Source organism: Scomber japonicus, chromosome 3 (genome assembly GCF_027409825.1).
Source record: "Scomber japonicus isolate fScoJap1 chromosome 3, fScoJap1.pri, whole genome shotgun sequence".
Lineage (NCBI taxonomy): Eukaryota > Metazoa > Chordata > Actinopteri > Scombriformes > Scombridae > Scomber > Scomber japonicus.
Window position 1 is genome coordinate 21534620 of NC_070580.1, and position 14271 is coordinate 21548890.

The window sequence follows — 14271 nt, forward strand, 5'->3', positions numbered from 1 at the left end:
CCGTCATCCCTATCACAGCTACCAGAATTGAAAAGTGGTGGCGGAAAGCCAGGGTCAGAGTGCCAGGTCCTGAACATTATCTGGCTTTTTTTTTTTAAAGAGTGCATGTCATGTCACTGCAGCCCAGAATACCAGTCACAGTTCAGCATAGAGTGACCCAGTGTGGAAAACTAGCTGTAATGAATGGCCATTTAGCATTTTCTTGAGTCTTTACAGCAGCCCTACAGCAATAAATGTTGAATGTCCGTTCCGTTCCGTCTTCTTGCCGCTTATCCGGGGTCAGGTCGCGGGGGCAGCAGCCTAAGCAGGGAAGCCCAGACTTCCCTCTCCCCAGCCACTTCGTCCAGTTCTTCTCGGGGTCTCCTACCGATGGGACGTGCCCTGAACACCCCACCAGGGAGGCGTCCGTTGAATGTCTCCCTGCTTTTATCAAATACTGTTAAAATATATTATACCTGTCATTATCATAAAAAGAATATTGAACTGTAAATGTACCAAATAAGAGCATTCAGCACATCCTCACCCAGCTATCCAGGCAGGTAGGGAATACATAGGACAAAAGATATGAGAGAGTGCTCTCACTTTTTACTTGAACCGTAATTGAGTATTGCTATTTATATTGAATTAATTACTGTCCCTCATTACATAAAAAAATATTTTCATTGCTGTGCTGGTTTCTCATTAAGAGGTCGACCCTAGATTATATTGTTTTGGGCTGAGGAATATTATTCACATATTGTTCACAGAAATCTGTAAGATTGTATTCATTGTAATTGTTGTTTTTGCGCTGAACTGGCTTGCACATCTTGGGAAGCTTTACATGTATGATGTGATTTGGTTTAGTCTTTAAGCTCTGAAGAAGGCACACTTGTGCCGAAACGTCAGCTTATGGAATAAAGTCTATGCTGCATAACCGTCAAAGTGTTCCTACCTCTTTGCATGTTTTTATGCTTGTTCGCTGCCTACATTCATCAAACACAGTACTTTCATTTACTTACTGTTAAAGAAAAATCCTTTCTACTTTGTTTTAAAGGTTTCTATTTCTTGCACCTGTCTTGTGTGTATTTTCATTTTTATGTAAAGCATGTTGTATTGTGTCTTAATAAGTCTATGAATTAAGTTTTAATAATGGGCAGCACATAATTGCATTTGCAATTGCATTGCTGAAAATTAACAGCTTTTGTAAATTAATTTAGGAGAGTAGGGTAGGTTTGGTGCATTATATAGCATACAATCGTGTCATCAACATTAGCATCATCTGTGTGTGTATGCGCACTGTGCACACATGCATAGGGGGGGTATAGATTTGTAAAGTAAATGGAGAAAAGATCAACTCTAGACAAGAAAGAATGAGAGAAACCTTGGCAAACCAAAGGGCATCTCTGTGCCAAAAAAGAGCAGCCTACACACATCTCCTGTGACCATGTCTGTGGTTTGTGTTTCCCAATTTCATTGTGTGTTTTTCTACTACAGTAGTATCCACACAGCTTGAACAAAACCATTCATTTTCCTTTCTTTTTGGTTCTTTACAGAGTTAAAGTCTACCGGCACTGCTCACCACTTCTCCTTTTTGCTGAACTCAACCGACTATCGGATCCTTCGCATGGATGAGGACCACGACCGCATGTATGTGGGCAGCAAAGATTATATCCTGTCTTTGGATCTGCACGACATCAACAAGGAGCCACTGATAGTAAGAAATGTTATGCGCAAACGTTGAGCTGGATGAGATCAACAAAAGTTCTGCATCTCACCAGCTTGTTGATCTCTTCCTATCAGATCCACTGGCCTGTTGCCCCCCAGAGGAAGACTGAATGTGTCCTGTCAGGAAAAGACACCAATGTAAGTATTTGAAGATGTTAATAATAAAATTTGAAGTAGAGCTAAAATAAGACTGATCAATCAACAGAAAAATGTACTTTACTTTACTTACTTGTCAGCGCCCACTTTGGACACTTGAATAAAACAACAGAGACATTGTTATAGGGGAAAGTAACACCTGTGCTTTTCATACTAGTTCATTGACTGTCCGAATATTCCCATAATTTGTTAAAAACACAACTGACCTGCTACACATTTTAAACATAATTTTATCTGGTGAGATCCTGATGCAAAATCATGTGCAGTCTGTCTTTTTGGCAACACTAAAGATTTCAATGTGGCACTGGGGTCAATGGAGGACATTTTCAAGCTTCTTCCAATGTGTCACTAGCTGTGAAGCTCTTATTTATCGTCTCTACATCCCTGATTGCTGATTGCATACAGCTGCCACCAATTAAGCTCAAGCAGGAACTTGGAGTGTGCGACATGCAAATAGTCTTCATTGGGTGCTGGAAATGTATTCCATGCACAAACATATGTATTTTACAGACATCTCTTTTATATATGTTTTAGCATAATCTAATTAACTTTTTCCATATTAATTATTTACTCTTTGTTGTCCAGACAGGCAGACAAAATGCATTGGCCACTGGAAGCCTGTCTGAAGTGTTAATACGATTCAGACATTCAAACACTTGGATGTGATGGAAACTCGTGATTGAAATTCATGTAAAAACCAGACCCCCGCCCCCCCCCCCCCCCCCCCCCCTCCCTCCTCCCACACACACACACACACACACACACATTCATCTCACCCATATTAGGGGTGACTGCTGGCAGGAATGGTGAAAACTGAGGGAGTGATGAGGCTCTGGCTAATAACCATATTGGTAGAGAGCGCAGGCTGCTGTTTATCCAACTGGAATGTTCATTTATGCGTGTTTGGTGACCCGCACCTCTCTCCGCCTCTGGCTACATCAGATCGGCCTCTGTATGTTCATGTGTGAGCCCCTCAGTGTGTGTCAGAGGTGGGTTTAAAATTTCATCTCTAAAATAAGAAATAAAATTGGCTACTGGGAGACAACTTGGCAATACTGGCCGCTCTTTAGGGAATGACAGATGATGACAATTCAAAAGCAATTCAGAAGGGATGTCGGTTCAGGCAGGAGGTCAAAGGCAATCATACCCACTGTGCTCCCAGTGGGGGAGCACAACTGTGCGCTGAATAATGCACGTAGGCCCACACGCATAAACACACACACACAAAAACACATCCTCTGAAACCTCTGACTTGTGCATCTGTCGTGTTGCTAAGATCTGCCAAAATGTTTCATCCCCCCATCCTGCATACAATCTTTTTCTACGCTTGGTACATCCTTTCTTTTTCGCCAGCTGTCACTAGCAGCCAACATGATGGACAGATCTGAACAGATATCATTGGCCTGTACATTTCTGTATTTAGAAATTTGGTTTGGGTGGATTGAGACCAGGAAGGCGGACAGCTGGTCAGACAAATAGAGATTAGGAAGCCGCAGACCTCGAAAGCACAGAGCTGCTTTCACCAGCAGAACCTCTTTGTGTGCAAAAAAAGGAAGTATTGGTGGCACTATCATTGTACCGCCACCTGACTAATCTAAATTTTGAATAAACCAGTGTTGAGATTTAAAGGACCACTGTATAGAATTCAGTTGGATATCAACAACTGAATACCCTACAGTGGCTGCTGTGGAAACATTGCAGTGCAACATGTCAGACTCAATGTAAGAGGGCCCATGTAGGTATAAAAGGCTCATTCTAAGGTAACAAAAACACAACCATTTTTATTTTGAGGTGATTATACACTAATAAAAACATACTTTGTAATATTATATTCCATTTCTGACAAGGCCGTTCCACAAGATGCCACTAAATTATACACAGTGCACCTTTAAAAAGCTGGCAATAGCAAGCATGTCTTTATGTGTTCTTCACAAGAAAAACCCTAATTGGATTTTAAAATCTACTCTCTAAAAACCAAAATTTTGATTTAACACTCATGTTTGGTCTAACCAAAATGTTTTAAAGTTGTTAAGTGTGACAGAACATTGAATCTGGTTTACCATCAATCCCATAGCAAACACTCTTCACAGCTCAGATGCACTGCTTTTCTTGGTGTCTGCTGTATAGTTATGGTGTTTGGAAACATTTTCCCTCTGACAGTGTGGTCTGATCTGAAGCCTGGGCCAGGCTGACACACAGAGCCAGAGAACAGAGCTGCCAGACACAAGCCAGCCAACAGCAGAAATGATAGATGTGATGATTTTAAGCCAGGCAGAGGGGTTATTAACCATCAGTGGGGCATTATGTATTATGTAACCATTTTTCCCATTGCATTTTCATGATCAGATTTTTATTTTCATTTGAGGAACCTAACTTGGAACTAAAGGTAAAGCAGAGTTTTGTTGTGCTCTACCACAGGGAGAATGTGGAAACTTCATCCGTCTGATTGAGCCATGGAACCGGACCCACCTGTATGTGTGTGGAACAGGAGCGTACAACCCCATCTGCACCTATGTGGACCGAGGACGCAGGTCACAGGTAACCAAAGACACAGCCGGGCAGCCGTGGAGACATTTTGACCTTTTACTCTGCACCTCTTTTAAGAACCATATCTGTCAATCAGTCTCAGGTCAGAGAACCTCCTTCTGCTCTTGCTCTTCAGTTTCATGGGCTCTGCTTTTCTTCCATCATTTTCTGCCTCTTAGTTTTCATCGATTTGCACTGTTTCACGGTCTAGAGGACTCAAAGAAGAAGAAAAAAAGCTCATGGCCGGTGCTGTCTAGATCTCCATTATTATTGCAAAATTGCTGTTGGTGAGGTACCTAACTGCCACTGCTCACAGACCATTGAGGCACCAATCTTCTCTCACCACTGGGAATAGCACGTTGACAGTATATCTACAGTGAATACTACTGTGTTCCCTCCTTGTAGTCCTCCCTCCCCCCTCACCTGTTTATAGACAGCAGAGCCTGTGGTCTGTCTTTCTGTCTGGCTGTGAGAGCCTCTGAAAGGCCATCATTACTGATGGAGCCTCTCATCCATCATCAGCCTTGTAGCTCAACCCTCCCCTCCTCAGTCCCTTCCTTCATCCCTCCTTTGCTCCAGCAAGACGGCCACGCAGAGCTGCAGCAGCTGTTGGCCAGGCTGGTCCATGCACTTACATTCACTATGCTGCCTGTTTAGTCTCACTGTTCAAATGGGAGGGTTCAAATTTCAATGTAAAGGTCAGTCCGCCTCTTGTCATTCAGCTTCTCCCCTAAGGCCCAAAAGCTATGTTACTTCACACTATAAAGATTTTCCTCAGTAAGAGTAGATGTAAATAGAAACCGTTTGTTCAGAAATTCTTCCGATTGTTACATGAAGGGCTTCTCACACTTTTAGTCCTCTCAACTTTTCCTCTTAACTGCGAACGTTTTCCTTATAACTACATCACTCTTTGTACTTTTTTTTTTACTGCTGTTTCAAATGCTTCCTTTGCAGTTTCAAATTTCTTCAGATTTGGGGAAAAGGACTACTTAGTTTAGGAGTATTCTTTGTTCATGTAGATTGAAGATAATAACAATTTTGCTCTGTGAAATACCAGTATCATATTTTTTTTAATTCACTTTATTATTACTGAATTTACCGTAATGAATTTTTCACATGTTGGTTGACTCATTTTATTGCATTTCCTCTTCTGTTTCCTGGCACTGCATGTTTAATGCATGGAGTTTGCATGACACTGAGTCTAATGTCTAATCCAACATGGTTACTAAATGATGGATGTCAGCCACCAGGGTGTCTTCGGTCTACTTTGACCTTCATATTTGTCTACCTCCATTTTCTTCCTCCATTTTCTTGTTTTTTTGTGTTTGTTTTTTAGAATTATTTGTCTTCGCCGAGTCATTCTTTTTGCACTTTCCTTTTTTTTCCTACATATCTCTTGATGTCATGGTCATCGTCAGCTTAATTTTCTTTGTTCTGGGCTGTCGAATGTCAGTAACGAGATGGCCCAATGTGCCATGTCTCTGTTTTAGGGGTCCCACTACCTACAGGCACCCCAATCTGGAGGGAGAACAAGTCGGGCAGCAGACTACAGTACTACATCAGAGCCTTTGGAGGTGAAGGTGGGCTGAAGGGAGTTTTGTAAAAGGCTCTTAAGTTTGATGCCCACCTGGAGAATATTTCCAGTCTCAGTTGATGTAGGGCTAACATGGCTTTAAAAATATACACTACCGGTCAAAAGTTTTAGAACACCCCAATTTTTCCAGTTTTTTATTGAAATTCAAGCAGTTCAAGTCCAATGAATAGATTGAAATGGTACAAAGGTAAATGGTGAACTGCCAGAGGTTAAAAAAAGGTAAGGTTACCCAAAACTGAAAATTATACAAAAACACTTTCCTACAGAGATTGCGAAGAAAGTCAAGGTGTTATTGAGTACAGTTTCCTTCACCACCAAAAAGCACTCAGAAAATGGGGGAAACTCTGAAAGGAAGAGGTCTGGCAGACCCAAAGCCACAACAGAGTCAGAAGACAAGTTTCTGAGAGTCAACAGCTTGCGTGATAGGCGGCTCACAGGACAACAGCTTCAAGCACAGCTTAATAGTGGTCGTACTAAGTAAGTCTCAGTTTCAACTGTGAAGAGAAGACTTGGAGTTGCAGGTTTGACAGGTCAAGTTGCAGCAAGAAAGTCATTGCTAAGAGTCAGAATAAGAAGAAGAGGCTTGCCTGGGCCATGAAACACCACCAACGGACTACTGAAGACTGGAAGAAGGTGTTATGGACTGATGAATCAAAATTTAAAATATTCTGTTCATCATGCAGGAGTTTTGTATGCTGTCGAGTAGGCGAAAGGATGGTTCCTCAGTGTGTACATTAACTGTCAAATATGGAGGAGGAAGCATGATGGTCTGGGGCTGTTTTTCTGGATCCAGGGTCGGCTTCCACAGCATTCTGCAGCGCCATGCAGTATCCTCTGGTATGCACGTAGTTGGTCAGGGGTTCATCCTACAGCAAGATAATGACCCAAAACATAAGTCCAAGCTATGCCAGAACTACCTTAGGAAAAAAGACCAAGGGGGTAAGCTTGAAAATATTTTTTCAATAAAAAACTGGAAAAATTGGGGTGTTCTAAAACTTTTGACCTGTAGTGTATATCTTGGGTTATTAAGTGAACTGAACTGCAGAGTCTTCAAACAGCTCTACTGCCAAAATGTTCACCATGAATGGGGAAAACATGCTTCCCTCTTGTAAGACCCAGCACAAAAGATTTCTTTGTTAAAGTACTATTCTCATATCAGTGGAGAGTTGAATGCCTGTTTTCTTTTTTTCTTTAAGAATACAATATGAAAGTCTTTCAGTCAAAAGTTGTTGACCATAGCAGCATATCACTTTGAAGTTAATTTATAGGGTTTTATATTGTTTTTTTTTTCAAATCACCACCAAATCAACATATTTTTAGTCATACTGTATCTTATCTACAATAAAAAAATATTCACAGGCAGGTTACATATGCAGTCTTTACATTATTCTGCTTTTTCGTACATATTTCCTACATCAACCAGCTTTGAAGTACTTGACAAAACACATAGACACATATCCAGTGTTGACACAGATGTTCAAGATGTCCTCTTACACTGTGGAATAATGAATTCTTGTACGAGCCACTAACATCACAGGCATGGTGGATGAATTTTGGATTGCTCTCAGCATTTTCCTCCACCTCTCCATCTCACTGATAACTGGCTTTGTGAGCATTTTGTTCCCCTCAGCAGATCCAGTAGTGCTGTGAAGTGCGTGTTGGTCGCCTCACACCTCGTCATTGTTACCCTGTTTCCAAACTGATCACATTATTAGTGTGATTCTAATGTCGCATTTAAAGCTGCCTTTAACAACTAAGTATACTCAAAGTGCCTTGTACGTGCTGCATTCAAGGAATAACCTCCCTCCAACACACACACACACATATATCCAAACTAAATCTGTTACCAAATCAGAAAGAAAAGTAAGAAATGTTATTAATGTTTTCCTAAATCTTTACCGTTACAGGAGTATATTTTCCGCCTTGAACCTGGTAAAGTGGATTCTGGGAAAGGAAAATGTCCTTATGACCCAAAACTTAACAGCGTCTCTGCTTTGATCAGTAAGTACCTGCGCTTTTTTTTTCTTCTTCTTTTGACATGTGTGGACAGCTTGTGGAAAAACAAAGTTCTATTATACAGTGTGTCTTTAGTTTCCAGTCTGCATACCCCCAAGGATTTTTTTTACCACATACAGTATTGTCTCTAAAGCTGCAAAATATTGATTTCATATATGTCCTCTTATACAAAAATAATGTTTTTCATTTAAAGAAAATCTAAACCTCAATTTAAACCTTAACTTCTCATCATGCACAAGATCACACCGCTGTACTGTATAGATGTAATTTTATCAATGCATCCACTTCTTTGATCTGTCTGTTGTGTAGTTTCTTGTCAGTGTCAGTCTTTTGTTGTCAGCAGCTTGCAGGTGGTCAGAGATAGTTGTCGATCCGTGACCTCATGCCCTGTGTGCGTGTGTATGTGTGTAGGTGTGTGTGTGTGTGTGTGTGTGTGTGTGTGTGTGTAGGTGTGTGTGTGAATGCCTGTGGGTGCAAGCGAGCGTGCGTGTTTTTGAGAAAGAGACAAAGACTTCTTTTGCTACGCCATGTCAGCTCAATACCAGCTGACCCGAGCAAAACTGTAACACCAAGAAAATCAGCTCCAGGTTTTCTTACATAACTTGCCATGCTGAGAAATACCACACTGACATAACAGAAGAAGCTGGAATTCCCCTTTTCCTTAAACTTACTTAAAAATGCCATCTCTCATTTACTGCTTTAAAAATGTCACCACAGTAGAATACATAGTACTTCTATAGTAGTTTTTTTCATGCATCACATATAGACATTGCATCAGGAAGTGATGTAAGATGTGATGTCAAGGTTTTACCCAACAAATTATTTTAAAAATGTAATGGATAATTGCACTAATGGGCTTGATGGGGACACTATACCAAAGACCTAATATTAACCTTTGGTTGACCACTAACCTTTGCAATATGGATTCAGCTGAAACAAAATTGACTGTGTAAATCCAGCTGTCCTTTCAAATTACAATGATTGGCCTAATGAGTATGATGAGTATGAAGTGTAATTGCAATGTAATTGTGAGGTCAACATTTTTAACCTAAACATGACATTTCAAACACCTCTGAACTGATGCGAGTGATTGAGTATGATGTATTTTGGCACTGCGTTTGTTTGTAAGAAATTATGATCATCATGGAAAGTGACCACAGCTGCTGTGCATGCTATCCGTATGATTAAGATGAGATTTGGAAGGATGATGATGCAACTTTTTTAATGACTAGCTAAAGAAGTATTTGGATCAGACTAGCAGACGACGTGTTCCTTACTTTATGCTGAACATTTTTTTCATCCATCATGACTTCACCTCCGCAACACCCTTCCTTCTCTCTTTCTGTGTGACTGACAGATGGAGAGCTGTATGCAGGAGTCTACATTGACTTCATGGGAACAGACTCTGCTATCTTCCGTACACTGGGGAAGCAGACAGCCATGAGGACTGATCAGTACAACTCCAGATGGTTAAATGGTAATGTCTAAACTCATGGCTTGTTCTGCAGCCACCACTATTTCTTTTACTTATTCCTCTCCAGGCCAATTTTAATTTATTCCACAGCTTCTAATGTTCATTCCTGTAAAGTCTCCATATGTAGCTTTGGCGTCACCATGCAAATCGTCCACTGCTAGACTCTTCTAGGAATTAGATTGTTGATCTTTCCAGCCTGCTCCGCATGACCCAGTGATCATTCAACTCAAAGCATAAAATGGTCAACACTAATTGTTGACTGCATGCCTGCAGAGTCTGAAAGCGAGGTCAGTAGTGGGGGAAATGACTGAATGTCAATACTGACTCATAGTAGCCTCCACTCTCTAATGAACCATGATTGTCACAGCATTATAAATGCTGGTTGGATGCTTTTGGTTGATCCAAATCAATCACGGCCTCCCCCAGCGTTCCTGGCTCCCAGATTTTCCTCTGACCCTGTTGCCCTGACAACAGTCCCCTGATGGTGGTACACTGAATTGGGACACCTGAGTCCTGCTAATCAGCCATGTGGAATCCCTCGGATATTTCCCCTCCCCCATTACATGGCTCCTGGTTACCCCCCTCATTCTGGTTTTGGTTTGTCCCCATTTGGGACCCTGGTTGGGCACAGCAGGGAGGGGCACCCTGTGTTGCGTGTCCAGTGATGACCCAGTAAGTCAGCCAGTGGGAGCGTACTGCATTGTCACGAGGAAGAAACAAAGGGCTGGTTTTAGGAGAGTTAAGTGCTGTTTTAGGGTTCCAGGCGGCTATCATTGTTAATTTTCAATAGACCTCTCTCTCATTCAGATTCTGTGTCAGAGTTTAAATAATTTCTGGTGCCAAATCTTAATGCACTCCCTTCACGTCATGTCTGTGATAGATCTGAGCCACAAGGAGTCAAAATTCAACATGAGACAAGACTTGAAATCAATAAAGTAAGATAAAGGTTTATATGTAGCTATGAAACTTTCCATTTACTTTGATTATTTGAGCATTATCATATCTCAGCTGAATCCTCACAGCTTGAATGGTTGTTTTTCTAAGTTGGATGGATAATGTTATTGATTTCTTTCACATGGATATTGATATTAATTATATTAATTATTTCTAGCAAAGTCTAGTAAAGTCTACATCCCAAGAAGCAGGCTCTCTGAAAGTCTGCAGAAAGTCAGCTTGAAGCCCCTTGCAGACTTGATGAATTGAGGATTTGAACAGCCCTGGGCACTCACACATTTCCCGGTATATGCGCCTATGAAATGCAGTAAAGTCTGAACATTTGGATGTAGCCTATATGTAGAGCAACATGTACTGCAAGGCTAGTGATACTTACCCTGTCTTTTTAACTCCTCTACAGATCCCACATTCATCCACGCACACCTCATCCCCGACAGCGCTGAGAAGAATGATGACAAGCTCTACTTCTTCTTCCGCGAGAAAGCCTCTGAGATGGGACAGAGTCCCATGACCCAGTCTAGGATAGGGCGGATCTGCCTAGTGAGTTATCACACCAGTCAGCAAACCTCATGTTGATCATCACAACTGAAAGGTTTATATGTCTCCATAATGGTTAGTTATAGCCCATTGCCTGTTTTTTAGTCTCTCAAAGGCCCAGAAAGGAAGTGCCCCATGATCATCAGTAATTGCTCCACTGTAACACACCAATTACTAGTCAGAAAACAAAATCCTTGCTGTTTGCCTTAACAGCTAAGTTTGGAAAGAATTCTGTTATTTTTGTTCTTCTGGATGAAGTGTTTGAGCAGCAAAGTTTACTTTAGTCCGCATCTGTATACATGCATAGACATCTGTACAAAGCCAGAGCTTTGTTTACTCAGGGATGTAGTGCTGCGGCCCGGAGCATTGTTTTTAACCAAAAACAGCCAAATGATGATTCTGTTTCCAAAACTTTCAAAACATCTCTACATGGACAAACTGTCCATCAAGACTCTCCTGTGTTTGCTGAACACTTCACTAAACTATGATCTGAACAGAATGTGTTATACAATGCAGTGAAAAGAAAAACATCTCTATCATTGTCTGTAGGATATTAAAACATGTTGCCCTTTCACCGAATTCTTCCACAGTCCATGTTACAGGAGATAAAGATAGACACAAAATGTATTACTTCCAATGTTGCAAATCATTTGGACTCTGTGAAATGTCCTGGGTTTCAACCTATGAATCATTGTCCTGGGGCTTGATTTTTTACCTCAGCAGTAGTCAGAAGTTGGCTGACCTCCCTCATAGATGGGCCAAGTTGAAACACAGAGCCGGTCTTTATTGATACGGGCCCAATAACAACAGACCCGGTACAGTTAGTTTGGACTCTTTTCTGAAACACTCTCAGTGAGACGTTGGTCGGACTCGGCCCGTTGAGGTAGATTCATGACTACTGTGTGTCTCTGACTTGCAGAATGACGATGGTGGACACTGCTGCCTGGTCAACAAGTGGAGCACGTTCCTGAAGGCCCGTCTGATCTGTTCAGTGCCCGGAGCTGACGGCATTGAGACGCACTTTGATGAACTAAGTGAGTTTGAATTATTATTTCCCTCTTTAAGATTCTCTATTTATGACCTTTTTAGAGCATATACAGCTCTTTCTTTCATCTTTGGACAACATGCACTCTGTCCCCTTACCAAGTGTGTCCTGTGTCCACCACCTGTTGAGCATTTACACTCCGCTTAGCGTTGCACGCTCACTAAAAGTTTGCACATTTTAAAGCTGTGAGAGAGATGCCACTTCTTTTTCTCACAAAGACAAACGACACCAATTTGTCTTAAATACTTACAATGTGTTTTTACAGATTTCCCTCACTCAGGAAAAATATATAACCCATCTGCTTAGAGTTAGTGTTAGGCACATAATAAATATGTCCTGACAGAAAAATTGGCAGAGAAAAGTGAGAATTCTAACATGACAGTGTAACCACGACAATGCAAAACAAAGGTCTCCAGATGGACTTCTTGTTGACAGATTCAGTAACAACTCTCCCATTCGTAGAGTTCTCCTCACATTTTGCCCTCCATTTGCTTTGCATACTTTCACCATGATGTTACAGTTTCAAGGCCTACAGTGTTAATCCACATGTACTCAGATTTTGCTACAGTGTGTGGGGCCAACGGCTTACTGTAGGGACGCACACCAGACACTTAGCACGTCTCTGCATATGTACAGCAATACTGGGAAGATTAAGGTGTCACAGACTCATACATGTTAAGCTTGACATGTATCTTCCTTTGAACATCAATATGGCTCCTGTAGGCATCGTCCTTACTGTGATCATTCTGCTTTCAAGCACATCAGCAGGATCAGCAGAGAATTTGTACTGTCATTGAAAAAAGCAAGAAACAGAAAAATCAAATACACACACGCATACAAAGTAATCAAAATAATGAGCAGCTGGGATCAGTCCGACCCCCTGTGGATCATCCCCGGCCTGTCCGTTATTCACATGACTGACAGGATTACGGAGGGATTTGTAGTATCCTTGAAATTGTAATGACTTGTGGTATGAGCAGCAAATCTTTCACTACTTTTCACTGGGTTTTTTTGCTAAATTTTAGGAGAAAAAATGTTTTCACGCTACGAATGAAGCTCGTGAAATTTTACTATAGAAAGAAAGTGTGTACTGATTTCATAAAACTCACATTACCTTAAGCCATCTAACTAGTGCAGCTAAAAAGACTGGACTCAAGCTAAACTCAATTTAATACTGTTGTATCAACTTTTTCAGTCTTCTGTGTGGGAGCTTTTTGATGAAATGGTACTAATTGCATTACATGCATAAAATTATGTTTCATATTTTATTCACAAAAATGCATTTCATTCAAAGTGTAGCTATGATTATATATAATTATCCCAAAATGAAGACAAATCATCATAATGAAGCATGGCATGTGATCTACATGGTCCTGAAACACAAAGCTGGTTTGACAAAGCAAGGGCTGACATTGATAGATACGACCCTTAATTTTCTGTTAAAAGTTGAACTCCAACACATTGCATTGACTGCAGATGATGGCCAACAACATGCACATGCAGTGTGACCATATTAAATAATCCAAACACTGCTATAAACTGAATGTGTGCTAGCATCTTAATCCTGCTGTGATGAAGCTTTGCAAATTGCAAATGTATGTTCTGCATTAAGAGCACTCAGTGTCAGTGACAGAGGAGCACTCCTCTGTCACTGTTGCAGCATTTTAAGTCATCTATCCACACCGCAGCAGGTCAGTTGTAGTCTCAGTGCAGATGAGCACTCATGGTGAGGTCATTGTTAGCCCGAGGCATAGTGGAACATCCCACAGCTCTGCGGTCAGCCTTTCCACAACCACAGAGCGTCTGGTAGAAATGTATTCTGTCTCCAGCCCCGCTGGTCCTGATGGAGCCCAGCAGAGGCATCAGAGTGGTTGTATGAGGACTCAGGGGAGAGTATGGAGTAGATTCAGATGGTGAGGCGATGCCGAGGCGAACAGAGGAGAAAGCATTCAGTGTTTTACCAAGGGAGAGGAGGAATATAAAGACAGAGGGAAAGAGACGCACACACGCAAGAAAGATGAAAATGTCTGCCAGACAATAATGAGAATGACTGTGTGGGCAATAAAGTTTTATTGCCTTTACTGAATTGTAATTATGGAGTGAAACATTGTTATTCCATTGAATTATTCTTCTTGTCACTGTAGTCCAACCCCTAACCTCTCCCTCTCTACGTTACTATTCCGTAAATGGAGAAACTGTTTATTTTTGCTTTTGCTTTTCTGTTTGTTTTTCTGACCTGTATTTTTTCTGAGTGGACATGTTTTA

At 41.2% G+C, this 14271-nt stretch overlaps 1 protein-coding gene across 1 annotated transcript in view; it reads left to right on the forward strand.

Annotated features, from left to right (window-relative positions):
• The window catches only part of sema3fa (sema domain, immunoglobulin domain (Ig), short basic domain, secreted, (semaphorin) 3Fa), a 47054-nt gene that overhangs the window by 26853 nt on the left and 5930 nt on the right, over window positions 1-14271 (forward strand). The window contains exons 3-10 of the mRNA XM_053316419.1: window positions 1533-1693; window positions 1780-1842; window positions 4279-4398; window positions 5877-5966; window positions 7888-7981; window positions 9354-9473; window positions 10825-10964; window positions 11881-11995. Of these exons, the coding sequence (XP_053172394.1) occupies window positions 1533-1693; window positions 1780-1842; window positions 4279-4398; window positions 5877-5966; window positions 7888-7981; window positions 9354-9473; window positions 10825-10964; window positions 11881-11995 (903 nt within the window). The remainder of the gene's footprint in view (window positions 1-1532; window positions 1694-1779; window positions 1843-4278; window positions 4399-5876; window positions 5967-7887; window positions 7982-9353; window positions 9474-10824; window positions 10965-11880; window positions 11996-14271) is intronic.